This window comes from Delphinapterus leucas, chromosome 20 (genome assembly GCF_059928025.1).
Source record: "Delphinapterus leucas isolate spDelLeu-1000000601 "Yukka" chromosome 20, BTC_Dleu_Yukka2, whole genome shotgun sequence".
Lineage (NCBI taxonomy): Eukaryota > Metazoa > Chordata > Mammalia > Artiodactyla > Monodontidae > Delphinapterus > Delphinapterus leucas.
In genome coordinates, this window is record NC_143148.1 from 47267657 (window position 1) to 47284560 (window position 16904).

At 44.5% G+C, this 16904-nt stretch overlaps 1 protein-coding gene across 1 annotated transcript in view; it reads left to right on the plus strand.

Moving 5' to 3' along the window:
- The window catches only part of HYDIN (HYDIN axonemal central pair apparatus protein), a 431283-nt gene that overhangs the window by 379206 nt on the left and 35173 nt on the right, over positions 1-16904 (plus strand). The window contains exons 62-70 of the mRNA XM_089902455.1: positions 1898-2049; positions 2162-2351; positions 5679-5781; positions 6008-6286; positions 7837-7979; positions 10255-10473; positions 12688-12848; positions 15165-15262; positions 16016-16223. Of these exons, the coding sequence (XP_089758581.1) occupies positions 1898-2049; positions 2162-2351; positions 5679-5781; positions 6008-6286; positions 7837-7979; positions 10255-10473; positions 12688-12848; positions 15165-15262; positions 16016-16223 (1553 nt within the window). The remainder of the gene's footprint in view (positions 1-1897; positions 2050-2161; positions 2352-5678; positions 5782-6007; positions 6287-7836; positions 7980-10254; positions 10474-12687; positions 12849-15164; positions 15263-16015; positions 16224-16904) is intronic.

Below are 16904 nucleotides of genomic sequence, written 5' to 3' on the forward strand. Positions count from 1 at the left end.
TGGCCCACCATGGTTGGCATAAAGCCAGGGCAAGAGCTCTTGGAAACCCCTGCTCTGGAGCCTGTATTGTGAATGGGGATTATCTGGCTCTCAGGCCCCCTGGAATTCATATGAGGGGGCATATGTTTATCCCAGTGGGCGTCTCCTCTGGGTACCTCTGTGATAAACTGGTTCACACGATGGAGCAGTGCACTCCTCCATCAGACACTCACGTGCCTACGGGACAAAGCACTGTGGGGAGAGCCAAAGATCGGGTCATGAAGCCTGCTCAGGTGGCATGTTGGTGGCGAGGGAGATTTGGGGGGTGTCAGACTAGAAGTGTAAGGTGAAATGGTGAGCATTTATTGACCTCCTGCTGTATGCCGAGCACTGTGCTAAGTGATTTTCATTTATTATCTCATTTCATCCTCAGAAGTTTGTAGTATCAGATTTTGTATTATTATCCCCATTTTATAGTTGGGGAAATTGAGGCTCAGAAATGCTGAATTCTTCCCCTAGGTCCCAGAGCCTAGGGATATAAGGCTTGGTTTAAAGCCAAGCTTCATCTACATGCAAGGTAAATAATAAGTGTCCATCTCAGGGTCTTCCAGACCAAAACTGCCTTCCCTATCTGAGTCAGACCATACTGAGACCCTTTTCCCTCGCAGTGGAACAGAAAATTCAGGGTACCAAAAGAGAGGGCTAAGTCAGTGGGTTTCACTCACCCGTAATTTCCAGTCGATGTACTGCAAACACTGTCTAGTGTCAGCTCAGCCACATCAGTTCTCTGCCCGAAGATAGAATCTCGGCCCAGGTGGCCCTTGTGCCCCAAGCCACTGGGCTTTGGTATTGTTCTCATGGCTGATGGTGGTAGGGAGATGGCCGAGAGGGCTGGTCTAGTCTAGAGCCAAAAGTAGTGTGCATTTCCGGGAGACTGTCAGACAGTTGAGAGACGGCTTGAGAGACTGTTATCACTTTCTGATCTTTTGGGGACAGGAAAGGGCAGCTTTCTCCCTATTCTGTTCTAAAAACGTAAAAAGTGAGCAAGCCTGATTTCTAAACAAAGATCGGTTTTTAACAGGGATTTGCAGGCATTATGTTGTCATCTTCCTCCTTAATTTGCAGATTATTCCTTGGAAAGAGGAAAGAAACCTTATGCTCTCAGCTTAAGAACAAGAAGGAATAGTCAGTCTTGAATCCCACCTGCCTCCCGTGAGAATAAAAAATCCTTTTGAGGCCGTCCCAGGGGTCCCTACAGTCCCTACAGTCTTCCCCAAACACTGGCCTAAGACAGGAGCAGAGAAGGTGCTGCAGAAGGTGGCTCCAGCCAAAGCTCTTGGAGTTAGAAGGAGCAGAAACCCACTCAAGATGGCCCCAACATAGCAAGGTTTGCTTCAGTGAATCTGAGACCTCACACGCAGGGCAGAACACAGCATATAGCCAGAGGTCTGTGGGACTGGAACTGTCACCCGAAATCCAGCTTTCAGAAGACCAGCCGTGGCTCCCCATCTGCCAAGAGCCACGTGTTTCTCACACATGGTGTCTCCATTGCTCCTTTCTCTAGTCTGGCTTCCAGCTCAGCCCCACGTCAGCAACCACCAGGGGTCTCTGGCATCTTAATTTATTTGTGTGTGGGGGGTGGTGGAGTGGCCAGGGGACCTGACTATCTGAGATATGGTTTAGTTCATCTGTTTGAGTCCAAGATCACAGGTCTGGCCGATTATTGCTCAGGGGCAGGTCCCTGAGTACCCAGGCCGCTCCTTCCAGAATCATGACTGTGCAAGCAGTGGGACATGCCTACTGCAGAGCTTAGAGGAGGGAGATGTCACAGCAGGGCTTGTAGAGGTGAGCAGCAAGCCTTGTGCAAATGCAAAGTGGCACACACACCGATCCCTGCTTCCTCCCCGCCCCCATCCAGATCTTTGCCCGCATCACTGACATCTTTGAAGTGGAACCCAGCAAGATGTGTGTTGCCAGCCGCTCGCATGCCTTTGCCACGGTGTCCTTCACCCCACAGACCATGCAGACCTACCAGTGTATCTTTGAGGCCACCGTGGATGGCTTGCCCAGGTACCAGCTCCCCAGCTCCCCCTCCTCCAGCAGGGCAGCAGGCCACCCTCTCTGTGAAATGTCATTCCTGCCATGCTAGGCTGACAGGCCTTGATCTTTCTGTTCCCTGCAGCAACCTGGCCAAGAATCAAAGCCTCATGTTTGATATTGTTGGAGAGGGGAACCTCCCTCGAGTGACCATTGTGCGGCCGATTGTCTATAACCAATATGGAAACCCCTTGCTCCTCTTTAAGAGGCTTCTGCTTGGTCATTCAGAGACACTGCCTCTTGTCCTCAAGAACAATGGCACCATCCCTGCCAAGGTACTGCGGGAGGGTGAAGCGTGGGGTGAAAAGGGAGAATCATTTAGAAGCAAGACTTCTGACACTGGGGTTTCTGCCATCCCTAACTCGTGAGGACTTCTTTGATGTTCCTCATACGTTAACCTGGGTAAAACATGGGACATTCAGAGGGGAATTAGGCGTGGTCTGATTGATACATAGTACACTGATAATTACTGTGCAAGGCAGTGAGCAATGATAATACACCAAGCTGAGTGGGTGGGATTATGGGTGTTCTGAGTGTCTTCCTTATTTTTTCACTTTTTTTCTGTAATGAACATTGCATTTGTAATAAGGAAAAAAGAAAGAAACTTCATCAGGGGTGAGAGATATAACATCAGAAGGGACTTTTGGTTCAGCAATTACGTTTTTATTTTACCAGAAAAAGAGTGATAAATTGTGTAAGTGTTATACAAAGAACTGTAGGACTTTTGAAAATAATCTACTCCCATCTAGGGGAATCCAGGAAAATTTCACTATAAAATGACACTTGAGCTGGGCGTCGAAGGGTATAGCTGGGCTTCGTAAGTGGGCACTGCGGTGAGTGAAGCCTAGGCGGAGAAAGAAAACTGCAAAGACAAAGGCACAGAAGCAAAAAAAAAAAAAAAATTATAAGGTACAAATAGGAACTAGTAAGCACCAGCTTTGTGAGAGCATAGGGTATAGGTTGAAGAACAGTGAGAGATAAAGATAGAAGGGTAGAGTGAGGGGACAGTTTGTGGAGGGCTTTGGATTCTACCAGACATTATTACTGTTGTTGTTGTTGATGTGGCTAGGACCCATTTAGCTTCACCCAGAAGTCACCATTTTTATTGCTCTCCATTCCTGCATCTCCAACCTACCATCTGAGATCCTTTTTCTACCTACTGAAGAATATTTCCTTAATGCAAGTCTGCTAGTGGTGAATTCTCTCAGCTTTTATTTGAAAATCTCAATTTATCCTTTATTTTTAATGTAAATTTTGCTGGCTGTAGAACTCTGGGTTGGCAGTTGTTTTCTTTCAGCAAATGGGAGATATTATTCCAGTGTATTCTGGTTTCCATTGTTATGGCTGAGGTGTCAGCTTATAAGTCAAAAATGTTCCTCTAAGGCAGTCTTTTTCCCCTGGCTTTGTACCTTTGTATTTGTTTTCTGCAGTTTTACTATGATGTGTCTAGGTATGGATTTCTTTTAATTGATTTTTCTTGGAATTCACCAGGCTTCTGGACTCTGCAGTTGATGTTTTGAGTCAATTTTGGAATATTCCTATATGTGTTTTCAAATATTGTTTCTACTCCATTCTGTCTCATCTCTCCTTGTGGGAAGCCACGTCAATGTATGGAAGGTCTTCTCATTATATCCTCTGTGTCTCACAACCTCATTATATTTTCCATCCATTTTTCTCTGGGCTTCATTTTGCATGATTTCTTTTGTTCTGCCTTCAGGTCATTAACTCTCCCTTTGGCTATATCTAGTTTTCTATTAAACCTTCCATTCAGTCCTTAAGTTATTATATTTTTCAGTTGTAGAATTTTTATTAGATTGTTTTTCAAATCTGCATCACCAGTTTCTATGATTTCTAGTTTCATGCCAAAATTGTCACTTTTATTTCTTGAACACAGTAATCACAGCCATTTTGCAGTCTATACCTGATAATTCCAAAATCTGAAGCCCCAGTGGGTCTAATTCTGATATCTGCTGCTTCTGTTCATTTTTGCCCATGTTGTCTTCTCTCCTCATGTGCCTGGTTATTTTTGATCATGTGTTGTATTGTATTTGAAAAGTTAATCTAGAAATAATTAGACTAAGGATGTATTTTTATTCAGAGACAATTTTCATTTGCTTCTGCCTAGCACTTGGGGGCACTAGAAATGCAGGATCACCTTAAACTGGTTTTAGAGCTTGAGATTTTCTGTGTTAGACAGATAACTCTGTGCAGGATTGCTATCCTTGGGAGAGCTGCTTTATATCCAGCCTAACTTTTGTCTTACTGTGCAGACCTTTGGGGTCCTAGTCTAGAGCAAAGAAAACACTCCCACCCCTCACAGAACTTTTGCCCTCTTAACACCAAGAGACCATCGGAAAAGCACAGTTCAGCCTCCCATCTGCCTCTTCCCGACTGGCAAATGACCCAGGTCAAAAACAGCCCAGAAAGTTAGGCTGGCCTCTCTAGACATCCCAGATCTTGGTCTGGTTACTCTTCATTATCTTCTTAGCTCTGTGATGCTTCTGAAATTGGTGGGGGGGGGGGGTGGCTGTTTGTTTGGGTTTTGTTTTGCATTTCTTTATTGTCTTGAGTCCACATTACCTAGTTTACCATTACCCTGCATGGTTTCCGTTATTGTAACTTTATAAAATGTATTAGCACCCATTCCCTGTTTTTCTAATCTTAACGATTTTTTAACAGTCTCTCAGATGAACTTTAGACATCATTTTATAATGTTCCTCACAAAATCCTATTGGGATTCCTATGAATTATTTAGGGGGGAATTTCTACTTTTAGAGTATTTAGGCTCTACACCAGGAACAACATTTAGGATTCCAACCCATTTATTTACATCTTCTTTTATGTCAATATTTTTTCATGTGATTCCTCTGTATAGTTTCTTATTAAGTTTATTTCTAAATATATATTTTTTTATCTCAGAAGCTTCCTATGTGATGTCACTATTTCTTCCTTCTTCGTGCCTCATTTTTTATATTGTTCAATCTTGTTCATGATGGCGCCAGCATTACTATCTTCTAAAAATGTCTGCTGGTTCCTCATGCATAAAATATGATATGTGGCTTTAGGTTTTTTTAATCAGCTACATGGCTTCCAGTGGGCTATAAAGCATCCCTTTTCTATAGGTACGTCAGATGTCCACCTTGGTTTTCTTCTTATCTTGGTAGGACGCTCAGCATGACACTCTCAGGCAACTAATGTGTTAGCACCTAGCAGATACTGGTTTTTAGGAACTCACATTCACGCAGGCCCTCACAGAATGGCGAACATTCATTTCCATTTTACTAGTCTAGTGTATATTTCACAACTGCCTCTGTCAATAACAGAGGCCTTGGCAACCCCATTTTGACTGGGTAATCCCAAAGTCACCTATACTCTCTGGACCTCTGGTTCCTTATTTGAATAGCAAGGGCTGAGCTAAATTTTTGTTTGTCCTCTCCAGGTATAATATTTATTATATCTGTCTTAGTAAGAAGCTCGAAAAAGTGGGCACTAGGCTCAATGATTTTTTGGGGTACTCCCCCAACAGCACAGTATCTCACTGCAGTTCAGAACTCATGAGCAGCCTGTAAGCTTAACACTCAATCTTATTTCCCGTATGCCAGTTGCATGTTGACCTGCAGGACCAACTAGGAGTCTTCTCCCTGAAGGGGAAGCCGTCCACCTCCTATATCTACATCATAGAGGAAAACAAACCACAAGCAAAAGGTAAGTAGGGCAAGTATATCTTCTAGAGAGCAATGGGTCCCAGTAGCTCTTTTGTTAGAGGACTAACGTGTACCCAGCCAGAGTCAGATGCCCAGTCTCGTCACCAATGGCCTCTCTAGGCGAGGCTCATTCCCACATGAGGGCTGCTTTCCCTTGAGTCCAGGTCTTTATGGATACATCTTCCTTTAATCTGGTTCTAGATCATGTCTCTCTCTTCTCGTTGCAGCAAAGAAGGCTCACACAGCCTCCCTGGTTGTTCCTCCTGGAGACACAGCTGAATTTGATGTTGTTTTCCACTCCCAGAAGGTTGGGAGAATGGCAGGCAACATCCACTTGTCAGTGGTCAACAACCGGTATGAGGAGACAGTCATCCACATGGTGGGAGAGGGCTACGAGGATGACATCACCTTGGACAACATCCACGGGCTGGTGGCTTCCTCCAGCCAGGAGGCCTCAGATATCTCTGAGATCATCGAGGACAACATGATGGAAGACTTCGTGGCAGGTGAGAGAAGCAGCAGTGAGGTGTTGACACCTCTTGGCTTGTGGTTCATTTTAAATAAGAATGAAATTTAAATAACAGGTTGGCTAGGTTCCTGGGAATTTAGGACTGCATCTCCTCTTTGTTACCGTATGCTCCCTCATGCCTGACTCAGTCACTGCATTCATCCACGTGTTCCCTCAAAGAACAGTGGTTGAGCATCAGTGTGCATGTGACTGGAGTTCCAAAGAGTAATTAATAAGGGAGTCTGTCCCTTAGGGAGCTTATTCTTTGAGCTCAAATTCCCATTTAGCTAATAAGAGAAATTCAAGTTCCAGATTAGCTAAAAAGTGAATACATGTCTCTCTGTAGTTTTCCCTGTCTGTATCTTTTAGCTGGCTTGCATTGGCATCCTCTGTTTCATCTGTATCATGTACCCTAGACGTTCTAAGAGAAATGGCGGGCTGGTTTAATTAGAGAAGGTGTAGGTTTGTGCCACCTCTAGAAGACCGTCCTCCGCAGCCTCACTACTCAGTGTGCTTTCTGAGAACCTACAGCATCAGCATCACCTGGGAGTTGTTAGAAATGCGAATTTCACACACCTCCCCAGCACCTCAGACCTACTGAATCAGAATTTGCGTTTAACAAGATCCCCAGGTGATCTGTGTGAACAGTAGAGCTTAAGACATGCTGCCCTGCAGTTTATCAAGCACTGCGGCTTCATTTGGTTGATGATATTCTTTGGGTAGGAGAATATTTACTTCTTCATTATTATCAAAACGCATTTGCTAAACACCCTAATTGTGTGGCTGACTGCTATGAAGTGAGTTATAAACACAGTCTCACAGTTTCTCTAGGAGCTTAATTACAGTCCTGGAGTGTAGCCCTAGGCAGTCCATACAACATGGGTTAAAATCAGTGCTCCTCATGTATCTGGTGTTTCACCTCTGTTTGTAGCTACAGGGTGGCATCTTTCTTATCAGGGATCAAGCAGGAGCCAGCAGTGAACCCTAGTTCAGAAATCAGATTTCATACTTATAATAGGGTTACCAGATTTAGAAAGTCAGAACACAGCAGTCCCCATTAAATTTGAATTTTAGATATTAAGTTTGAATTTTAAATAAACTATAATTTTTAGTGTATTTGTGTCCCAAAATTTTGCATGGGACATACTTATACTAAAACTTACTCATCATTTACTTGTAATTCAAATTTAATGGGGGCTTCTGTGTTCTGTGTGGCAATTCCAGCCCTTAATAGTACTGTTTCAACAAACAAATGGAGTTGGCGGGCGGGCAGTGGGGAGCTATGTTTTCCTTTGTACAAATGGAGGTGAGGGCCAGAGTGGGTGGGTGGGTGGGTGGGTGGATGGATGGATGGGTGGATAAGTAGACTCCCCTATAGGAGAGAAAGCTTGCTGGCGAAGGACTCCAGGCGTTTCCAGTATAACCATCCAAGGAAGGTGGGGTTGCATGAGGGTGAGGCACAATGTCTTTCAGGAGCTGCCTCCGTGGGGAAGTGAGCCTGCAGAGGAGGCAAGAGGGGACTCACTGCCCCCTGCTTCTGTCCCCTAGCTGCTCTGGTGAACCACATCCAGTTTGGGCACTGCCACGTTGGAAACAGCTATAACGTGAGCTTCACAATCACTAATCACAGCCAAGGGAATGTGATACGGTTCGAATGGCCCCCTTTAGCCACAGTTTCTTTCTCCCCACAGGTAAGTGAAAACCAGTCCTTGTTTTCTGCACTCCCTTAGGCCTAAGCCAACCCCAGTTTGATTGTCGGCCCATTCCCACAGATACATAGGATGGGATGGATGCATCCCTCACTCCGACCTGGTACCAGAAATGTCCCCTCTGGCCTAAGAGCAGAAAATGAGGTCACCAAGACTGATGTTGAGGAATTCCATGGAGACCTCCATGGATGAAGACAGGTCCCAGTCTTCCCATCCCCAAGTGTAGACCTGTGTCCCCCATGGTGTGTGTTCTTTGGAGCATTTGTCCTGCAAAAGTGGTTCATCAGAAGCTAAAACGGGGGTGGTGGGTTTTGTGGACAACAGAGATTTAGAAAATGTTACATCTTTCTCCTACAGATTCTAGATGCCCTTCAGCATATTAAAACCTAGTCAACTTTGTTTTACCTGGAATTTTCTAACCCCTTCTTTGAGGGTCTCACAGCACACATTTTATGATTTGCTAACCAAAGCTCGACCTCGAGCAAGGCCTAGGACCGCGTGGCAGCAGAGCCTCACCTCTGGCCAGCACTTGTTTTTCATCGACAGCTCACTTCTGAGTTCCCAGGACACTGGATGTATCCATGGCCTCTTGCTCTGTTTCAGCCACTGAGTTTGTTCAAGCACAGAACTCTAGGGGGTTGGAGCGAGGAGGGTTGGGGACCCTACTTTGTCACCTGTAAATTAGGGTGCTCTCAGGAAGTGTTTTGCTTCCTGGAGAGATATGAAGTGATAGTCAAAGAAGGTAGAGATAAGCTTCTTATGGTCCATTTACACACCCACGGGCACACACTTGGGTATACACCCACGTGTGTACACACACACACACACACATAGTTGTAGCCTTGGGAAGTATTAAACTTTCTTCTCCCTTCACTTTCCAGAGGAGGAGGGGTTTCTTATCTATTAGAAACATGAAAGGACTATATATATAGGACTATATATAGTATGTATTTGGGTATGTGTATGTGCATTTATGCATGTTTAATCACAAATGATTTTATTCTACAAACAAAATTGGATTTCCCATATATCTGGAACACTTCAGCAAATCTCAGCCTTTTTGGTCTCAGGACTCCTTAATACTCTTTTTTTTTTTTTTTTTTTTTTTTTTGCGGTACACGGGCCTCTCACTGTTGTGGCCTCTCCCGTTGCGGAGCTCAGGCTCCGGACGCGCAGGCTCAGTGGCCATGGCTCACGGGCCCAGCCGCTCCGCGGCATGTGGGATCTTCCTGGACCAGGGCACGAACCCGTGTCCCCTGCATCGGCAGACGGACTCTCAACCACTGCGCCACCAAGGAAGCCCATGGACTCCTTAATACTCTTAAACATTACTGAGGACCCTCAAAGAGCTTTTGTTTATGTGGGTTATGTCTATCAATATTTACCACATTAGAAGTTAAAACTGAGAATCTTTAAAAACATGTATTTGTTCATTTAAAATATAATAACAAACCCATTACATGTTAATATAAATACCATATTTTTATGAAAACGGCTTTATTTTCCAAAACAAAATTGTGCGAGAAGAGTAGCAATGTTCTACATTTTTACAAGTCCCTTTAATATCTGGCCTAGTAGGAGAGAGCTGGATTCTCATATTTGCTTCTGCATTCAATCTGATGCAATATCGTATGTCATGTAACCTCTAGGAAGCTCCATTATATACTCACAAGAAAATAAGAATGAAAAGGTCACATGTCATCTTAGTATTATGATCAAAATAGTTTTGACCTTGTGAACTCCTTAAAAGACCTTGGGACCCCCAAGCGTCACCAGATCACACTCTGAGAACTGCTAAGGTACTGTGTACATCTGTCCATAATTTGTATAGGTCATGTGGTTGAGAAGTACAGGTGGTTAAGAGTGCGGTACCTGGAGCCATACTGCCTGGGTCTGAATCCAGATCTTCTAACATTAATGGTATGACCTTGAGCAGGTTACAAGTTTCCTTGTCTATCAAATAGGGGTGGTAGCTGTACATCCCATAGGGCTGTCGTGGGGGTTAGTAGAACTTTGTGAAGGTTTAGTATAGTGCCTGAAGCATGTAACAGTGGTAAATATTAGCTGCTCTTGTTTTTATGATTAAATTTCTATCTAAGAACTTTTGTACCTATTTAAGATGGTCTACATATACGGGCTTGAATGATGCATTATTTTTTGCCAAGGCTTTTGACCCTGCCCCTTGTGTGGCACCATGAGGCATCCAGAGTCCTCAGGATTGAACTCCCCAAAATACTAACGCAAGGCTCTTCCCCAGGTGGGCCACCTCCACCCTGGCTGTGCCAAGAACATAGCGGTGACCATGAAGTCAGACGTGCCCATCAACCTGAAGAAGATGGGGATCAAGTGCAAGCTCTCCAAGATCATGTTTCAGCTCCCTGCAGACCAGGTCCCCGACTGGGACGACCGCATGCGCACAGTCAAGTGGGTGGATGTGCCCAGAAACACGCCCGGGACTTTCACTACAAAACAAAAAGTGAGTAGGGACACCAAGCCCCAGTCTGGCCAGGCCTGCCGTGCTTGGATGCCTCCTGCCCTCAAGCTCAGTGTCTCATCATTTCCTTGTTTCATGGAAAAAGGAAATGGTCCCTGTTCCACCTGACCTGGGTTTCCAAAGCGGCGAACTGAACTTCCAAGCAAGCCACCTGCCATCCACACTACATGGACCACACAAACCACACACCTTAACTGGTAGAGCTTTCATTGAAGTTTTTTAAAAAAAATTATTTATTTATTTGGCTGCACCGGGTCTTAGTTGCAGCATGCAAGATCTTCATTGCCGCATGCTGGATCTTCGTTGTGGCTTGTGGGATCTTCAGTTGCGGCGTGCGGGATCTTCATTTGTGGTGTGCAGGATCTAGTTCCCTGAACAGGGATCGAACCGGGGCCCCCTGCATTGGGAGCTCGGAGTCTTAGTCACTGGACCACCAGGGAAGTCCCTCTCATTTAAGTCTTGATATCTAGTTTCTAGTTGAGCAAATCCTCCCACCTTTTTCTTCTTCAGAAACCTCATGGCTAGTCTTTTAGCTACTTCCTTTTTCCCCTCAGTGTCCAGAATTAAGTTAATTATAATCTATTGCTCACGTCAGAATCTCATCTTTGGTCCATGCGTGCCCCTCCTTTAATTATCCCTTCGTTGGTTTCTTTTTAATAATATAATAAACAGGGACGAACCCACACCCAACACAGGAAGTATAACCAGGATTACCTGGGTGGTTCTCAGCCATCCCACCCCTGCCTGTCTCTAAGACGTGGTCACTACCCTGGGATCTCATTCCCTTGATTTTTGTTTTTATTTCTTTTTAAAATTAACCTATGCATTCTAAAAGGCATATTGTTTAGGTGTAGTTTTTAACTTTATTTTTGTTAAGGTCATTGCGTGTGGTCATCTGTATCGTTGCAGGCGGCTGTAGCACACCCATGTCACTGCTATATAGAAGTGCATTATTATTTACCCATTCCTCTTTTGAAAATTAGTTGGGGTTTGCTACTGTGGACAGTGTTTCTGTGAGCATTATAGTTCATGTCACACGGTGCTCATTTGCAAGAGTTTATATTCCTAAACTGAGTCACAGGAAGTGGAATTGCTGAGTCACAGGATGTGTGAATGCTCAGCTTTCCAAGAAAATGCCCAAGCATTTCCAAAGTGGCTCTTTGCTAGTAGGAGTATAAATTGGTACAGCCCACTTTGGAAAGCACTTGGATATTATCTTGGAAAAATAAGAGTATTAGTCATTTTATTTTTGATAAACTCTTTTATTCCTGTCTTTGTCTGCAAACGTGCTTGCCATACTTATCACTCATATTTTGACTTTAATGAATCTTTTCATGATTATCTCCATATTGTTTTATTCTGAAGTATTTTGCTTATTCTTGGCCCTTTACTTTTCTAAATAATTTTTTAATCCATTTAAACAAGTACTGTGAAAACCCTGATGGAAACTTGATTGGAATTGGATTGTATCTATACATCAGTTTAGGAAGGATTGATAATTTTATAACATTAATTCGTCCTTTCCATTAGCAAGGTATATCTCTCTATTTAGGTCTTCTTAAAGATTTTTTTTTTACTACCATTCATTTTCTTTAATAGAAATAAGACTCTTTAGGTTTTTTTAAATTTGTTTTTGTGTCTGTTTTATTAAATTATTCTTCTAGGAATTTTCCCTTCAACTAAGTTTTCATATGCATCGTCATAAAATTATTCACAGTATTTTCTTATTGTCTGTTTAAATGTCTGTAGGATGGATGGTGATATCTCCCTTTTCATTTATGATATTGGTTATGTGTATTTTCTCTTTTTTTCTACTTGATCATTCTCACCACAGGTTTTCTAAATCTTTTCAAATAAACAGCTTTTAGTTTCATTGGTCCTCTCTGTTTTAGATTTATTTTCTGTTTCATTAATATCTATTCCTACCTTTATGATTTCCTTTATTCTGCCTTCTTGGAGCGTATCTGACCCCATAACTCATGCCTGTGCAGTCGTGATGCTCTCAGTAATTTCTTGTTCAATTTCTTCCTTTCCTATTTCTGAGTCATTTTAGGTTTGGCCTCATCATTTCTTCTGGAACTTGAATCTGTGAGTTGGTTCTCATTTGCCTGGGTAGGAAGCACTGTTTTATCTCCCCATTATTCCTGTGAGGCAGGTGTCTCTGCATCACTGAGGACACGGCTGCCTTTGTTACAGGTGATAGAGACGGATCCTGAGCCTGCTTACTCAGTACTAGAAGAAAACTACCAAGAACTGCAGCTGCAGATCAGTGCCCACGTGAATTTCGCTTCGTACAAGTGCCAGACGAGCGATGTGCACTTTAAGGAGACACTGGTTCACCAGACCCGAGTGTTTGAGTGAGTCATCAAAAGCCTCCTGACACTCTCAGAGAAGTTCTTTAACTCCATCATTCACTGGCTCCTTCATCAAACATTTATTCAGTGTCCACAACAGCATAGACCAGACATCACATCTGCACACCAGAGGGTCTTTGTAGGTCCAATGAAACATTCAGACCCACAAAACTATTGAAGTTCACACTTGAAATCAAGATGTAGACCTGGAAACACAGTCTTACCGGGAAGGTGGCATCAGGCAGTGGGCTTCGGTGGGAACAGTCCTTGCAACAGCCCGTATCACCACCCAGGAACTATTCCTGTTGCCCCTGCCCCAGGTGACAGCTTGGACAATACCTACGCTAGCGGGCATGGGGTCCATCTTAGCTTAGAAGGCCGTGACCAACAGAAGCCAACATTTCTCGTAACCACTCCATGGCTATAGCTTCCAGGATCCCTGCAAGGGACGTGCCCAGTTACAAGAGTCACTACACTCAGAGAACCCCAGTGCTATGGCCTCCCTCCAGGGAATCACGATCCTTCCCAGTCCAGCCCAAATCAAGTTACCAATCAGGGGTCATTTTTACTATAAACAAAGTTGTCTAATAATATGGCTGACATTTCTCTCTTACCAGGCTTCCACGGAAACAGAACTAGAAAATTAATTCAAAGTTGAAATTGTCCTTAGAAGGAGAAAGGGTTATGTTAACCCTTTATCCACACTCAGGTGATACGAGGATGCTGTGGGTCCTGCTCTCAAAGAGCTCGTAGTGGGTGTTGGGGGAATGGGTGAAAATAGTTCAACTGATGGTTGCAGTATAGTGCTCTGGGTTTGCAGGAAGCATACCTAAAGCAGACCAAGATATAGGGAGAGACAAGTGTGGACAAAGTGGTGGTCCAGCTGAACTTCGGAGGAGAAATAGGAGGTGGCTAGGTGAGGAAGTGAGAAAAAGGGCCTTCAGGCAGAGAGAGCAACATAGAGAGAAAGCCTGTGACTGTTCTTTGAGAATTACAAACACAAAAGCGTAAGCCACTGACATTTCTGCATTGTAAAAATTAGTAATTAACTTGTTCAACTCATTCTGCATTTGTGGCACTTAAGGCGTCCTCTCAAATTATTATAGAACCAACAGGTAGGAAGCAGGAAGTGGGATCTTCTGCTGACGGCCATTTCACCTACAGCAGGGGTTGGCAAACTCTGGCCCGTGGACCAAACCCAGCCAGCTGCTTATTTTTATAGATACAGTTATGTGGACACACAGCTGTGCCCGTCTGTTTATTATCGTCCACGGCTGCTTCTGCACTTCCACAGCAGAGGGAGCAGTTGCTGCAGAAATCTCTGGCACGCAAAGCCAAAAACTTTACTATCTGGCCCTTTACAGAGCATTTGTTCACTCCTGGACCTAAACCAAGAATGCGTTTTTACTAAAAGTATTCTGTTCCACTGAGATTTCTCCTCTTTTTAAAAATTTGCTTTAGGATAAAGACCAGTGCTCATAAATTCACACAATTCATAAATTCACACAAGCCCCTGAGGCCAAAGCACCTTGACTTCAGGCACAGCTACATGGTCTACCTGGACCGGATAATGGGAATCTAACCCCTAAACCCCACCTTTAGACCTACTGCCCCACCGCAACTCTCAGCTCCTACTTCTCCCCTAAAACTGGGAAGAGCGTGTGTGTTTCTTTCTCTCGCACAACCATTGTCTTACATCAGGGCCTCATCCTCTTGCTGTGACTGTGATCAAGTTTAATCGTGGTTCCAGAAAAAGCTTCTATCTCCCAGTTCTTGTCTTAGAGCAGGGAAACTTGAGACAAGAAAAGTCTCCACTAATTGAGAATTTGAGACAAGTATGTGTCTCAGCCAGTGAAGGCATCTGAGGCAGGGGTCAAATGGTTTCTGACCACAAGGACATTGTTTCTGGTGGAAAGTGATTCAGGAAAGGAGAGGCTTTGGAATTTGCACCCGAGGAAGGTGCTGTCTTGTGAAATAGAGTTTGTTTCCTCTCTCATGGGAATTTTTCAGGACTACCATGATGCAGGCTGAGAGCTCATTGCACAGGCCGCCAGTAGCATGCAAGATGATTTAAGTGCTAAACGTCTGCATACTTTTACTTTTAATAGCTATGTATATATTTGTGTGTGTGTTTTAGAAGGAAATATAACAAGTATATCGCATGCATGACTTCAGATAAAATTGCTTAAAACTTGTCTTTGAAGAAATATTTAAGAAACGAAGTGACTTGACTTAAAAAAGTTTACAGTACAGATGATGTGCAGACAGGACAAAAATCTGAAGCACGTTTCTCAATTCCATTCCCTGATCTGTTTGCAGGTTTGAACTGATAAATTCAGGAAACGTGCAGCTGGAATTCAGCTGGTTCTCAGAAGAGACGGCAAAGGCTGTCAGCTTTGCAATGCCAGACAACCAAGGTAAATGCGGTGACGGGTAAAACCCAGGGCTTGAACTGGGTCCCCAGTTAGCACAAGAGCCTTGTTCATGGAGAAGCAAGCACTGCTCCAACGGCCCCCTAAGAAGCAAAGGAGAAGCAGAGCAGAGGCCTCCTGGCATCTGCAGAGCCAAAAGGGCCTGAGAAACTCAAGAGCTGAGATCTGCCTTCCTGGGGCCCACACAGATCCCTAGGAATCTTTTCTTTTAGATCTTAACCTTCTAGAACATTACAGACTCTTGGAGAAACTGATGAAAGCTATGAACTGTCTCCCCAGGAAAATAGACACCCATGCCCAATTTGCACTTTTAAAAGAGCCCAACACTTAGTGGGCAATTATCTGTTAATTCTCTTTCAACTTGGAGTTTCCCAGACCTTCCTAATGAGCCCTTTTCCATGGGCCCCCAGATTATGAACCCCTACTTTAAAGCAATGATTCTCCAAAAATTATGTTCACAGCCTATTATTCTTGAGGCATATGACCCACAGACATCTACTTGACCCACCCCCTTGAGCCAAAAGGAAACAAACATGAAAACTTGATGTAATTAATGGAAGTATTTTTCATGAGTCTCGTGTGAGAGATGGGAGCCCATTCTTTGGGCCCTGGGGCCCAAAGTATACCCGCTAGCAGAGGTGAGCCCACAGAGGGTGCCTAGGGCCTGTGAGTGGGCTGCCCTACACCTGCCCTCCCACTGCAGGTGCAGAATATCACTGGCGCTCTATCTGCCCCCAGGTTTCTCCCAAAATGACCAGCTTAGCCAGGGCACGCTGCACACGGGCAGCACCCTGGACAGTGCCATGGACCCTTGGAACGAAGCTTCCCTGCCACCGTTCTCTGTGGAGCCCGTCTCAGGCATGGTGCCCGTGGGGAAGACCCAGAAGCTCAAAGTGAAATTCTCCCCAATGGAGGTTGGAGACTTCGAGAGCAGTCTTTTCTGCCAGTAAGGAGATGATCTCCCAGCACAAAGCGCTGCAGCTCCTAGCCCCTCTCTGTCCCACCACGCCCACCATTCTTTCCAGCCCCAGGCCCCTCCTCAGCCCCACATTGCCACATTTCCCTTTGGAGGACAAGGAGAATCCATTCTTTTGTATAGCTCATCAACCCTCTGTAGACCCTGCCTCCAACCCACCTCCCCTTCCCGGCCACGTACAGGATTCCACTGGGTAACAGGATGGTGGGCAGCCAGCTGGATTCCAGTCCTGGGGCAAGCATGAACTTGGGAAAGCTTTCTTGTACCTTTTCTGAGACTCAGTTTCCTCCTATGTAAAATGCAAATGACAATACCCACCTTGTAGAGTTGTGAAGACTAAATGAGCTAATTCAAGTGAAGAGCTTAGAACAGTGCCTGGCACGCAAGAAGTACGATAAACATTAGGTGGTGGTGGCGATGGAGGAGGTGGACCTGGTACATAGTAAGTGAGGGACAGATGGGGCCCAGGTCCAGTTAGAGGAGAGTCAATCCAGTAACATCTGGCAATGAAAGTCCCTGATGTGGTACCCACTCCCCAGCCAGCTCCATGGAGAACACCTACCTTATAGGAAGTCTGTGATCCATGGCATAGGGTGGCAGAGACCTATGTGAACAATAAGACCTATAGAAACCCTGCAATCACACTGCAGG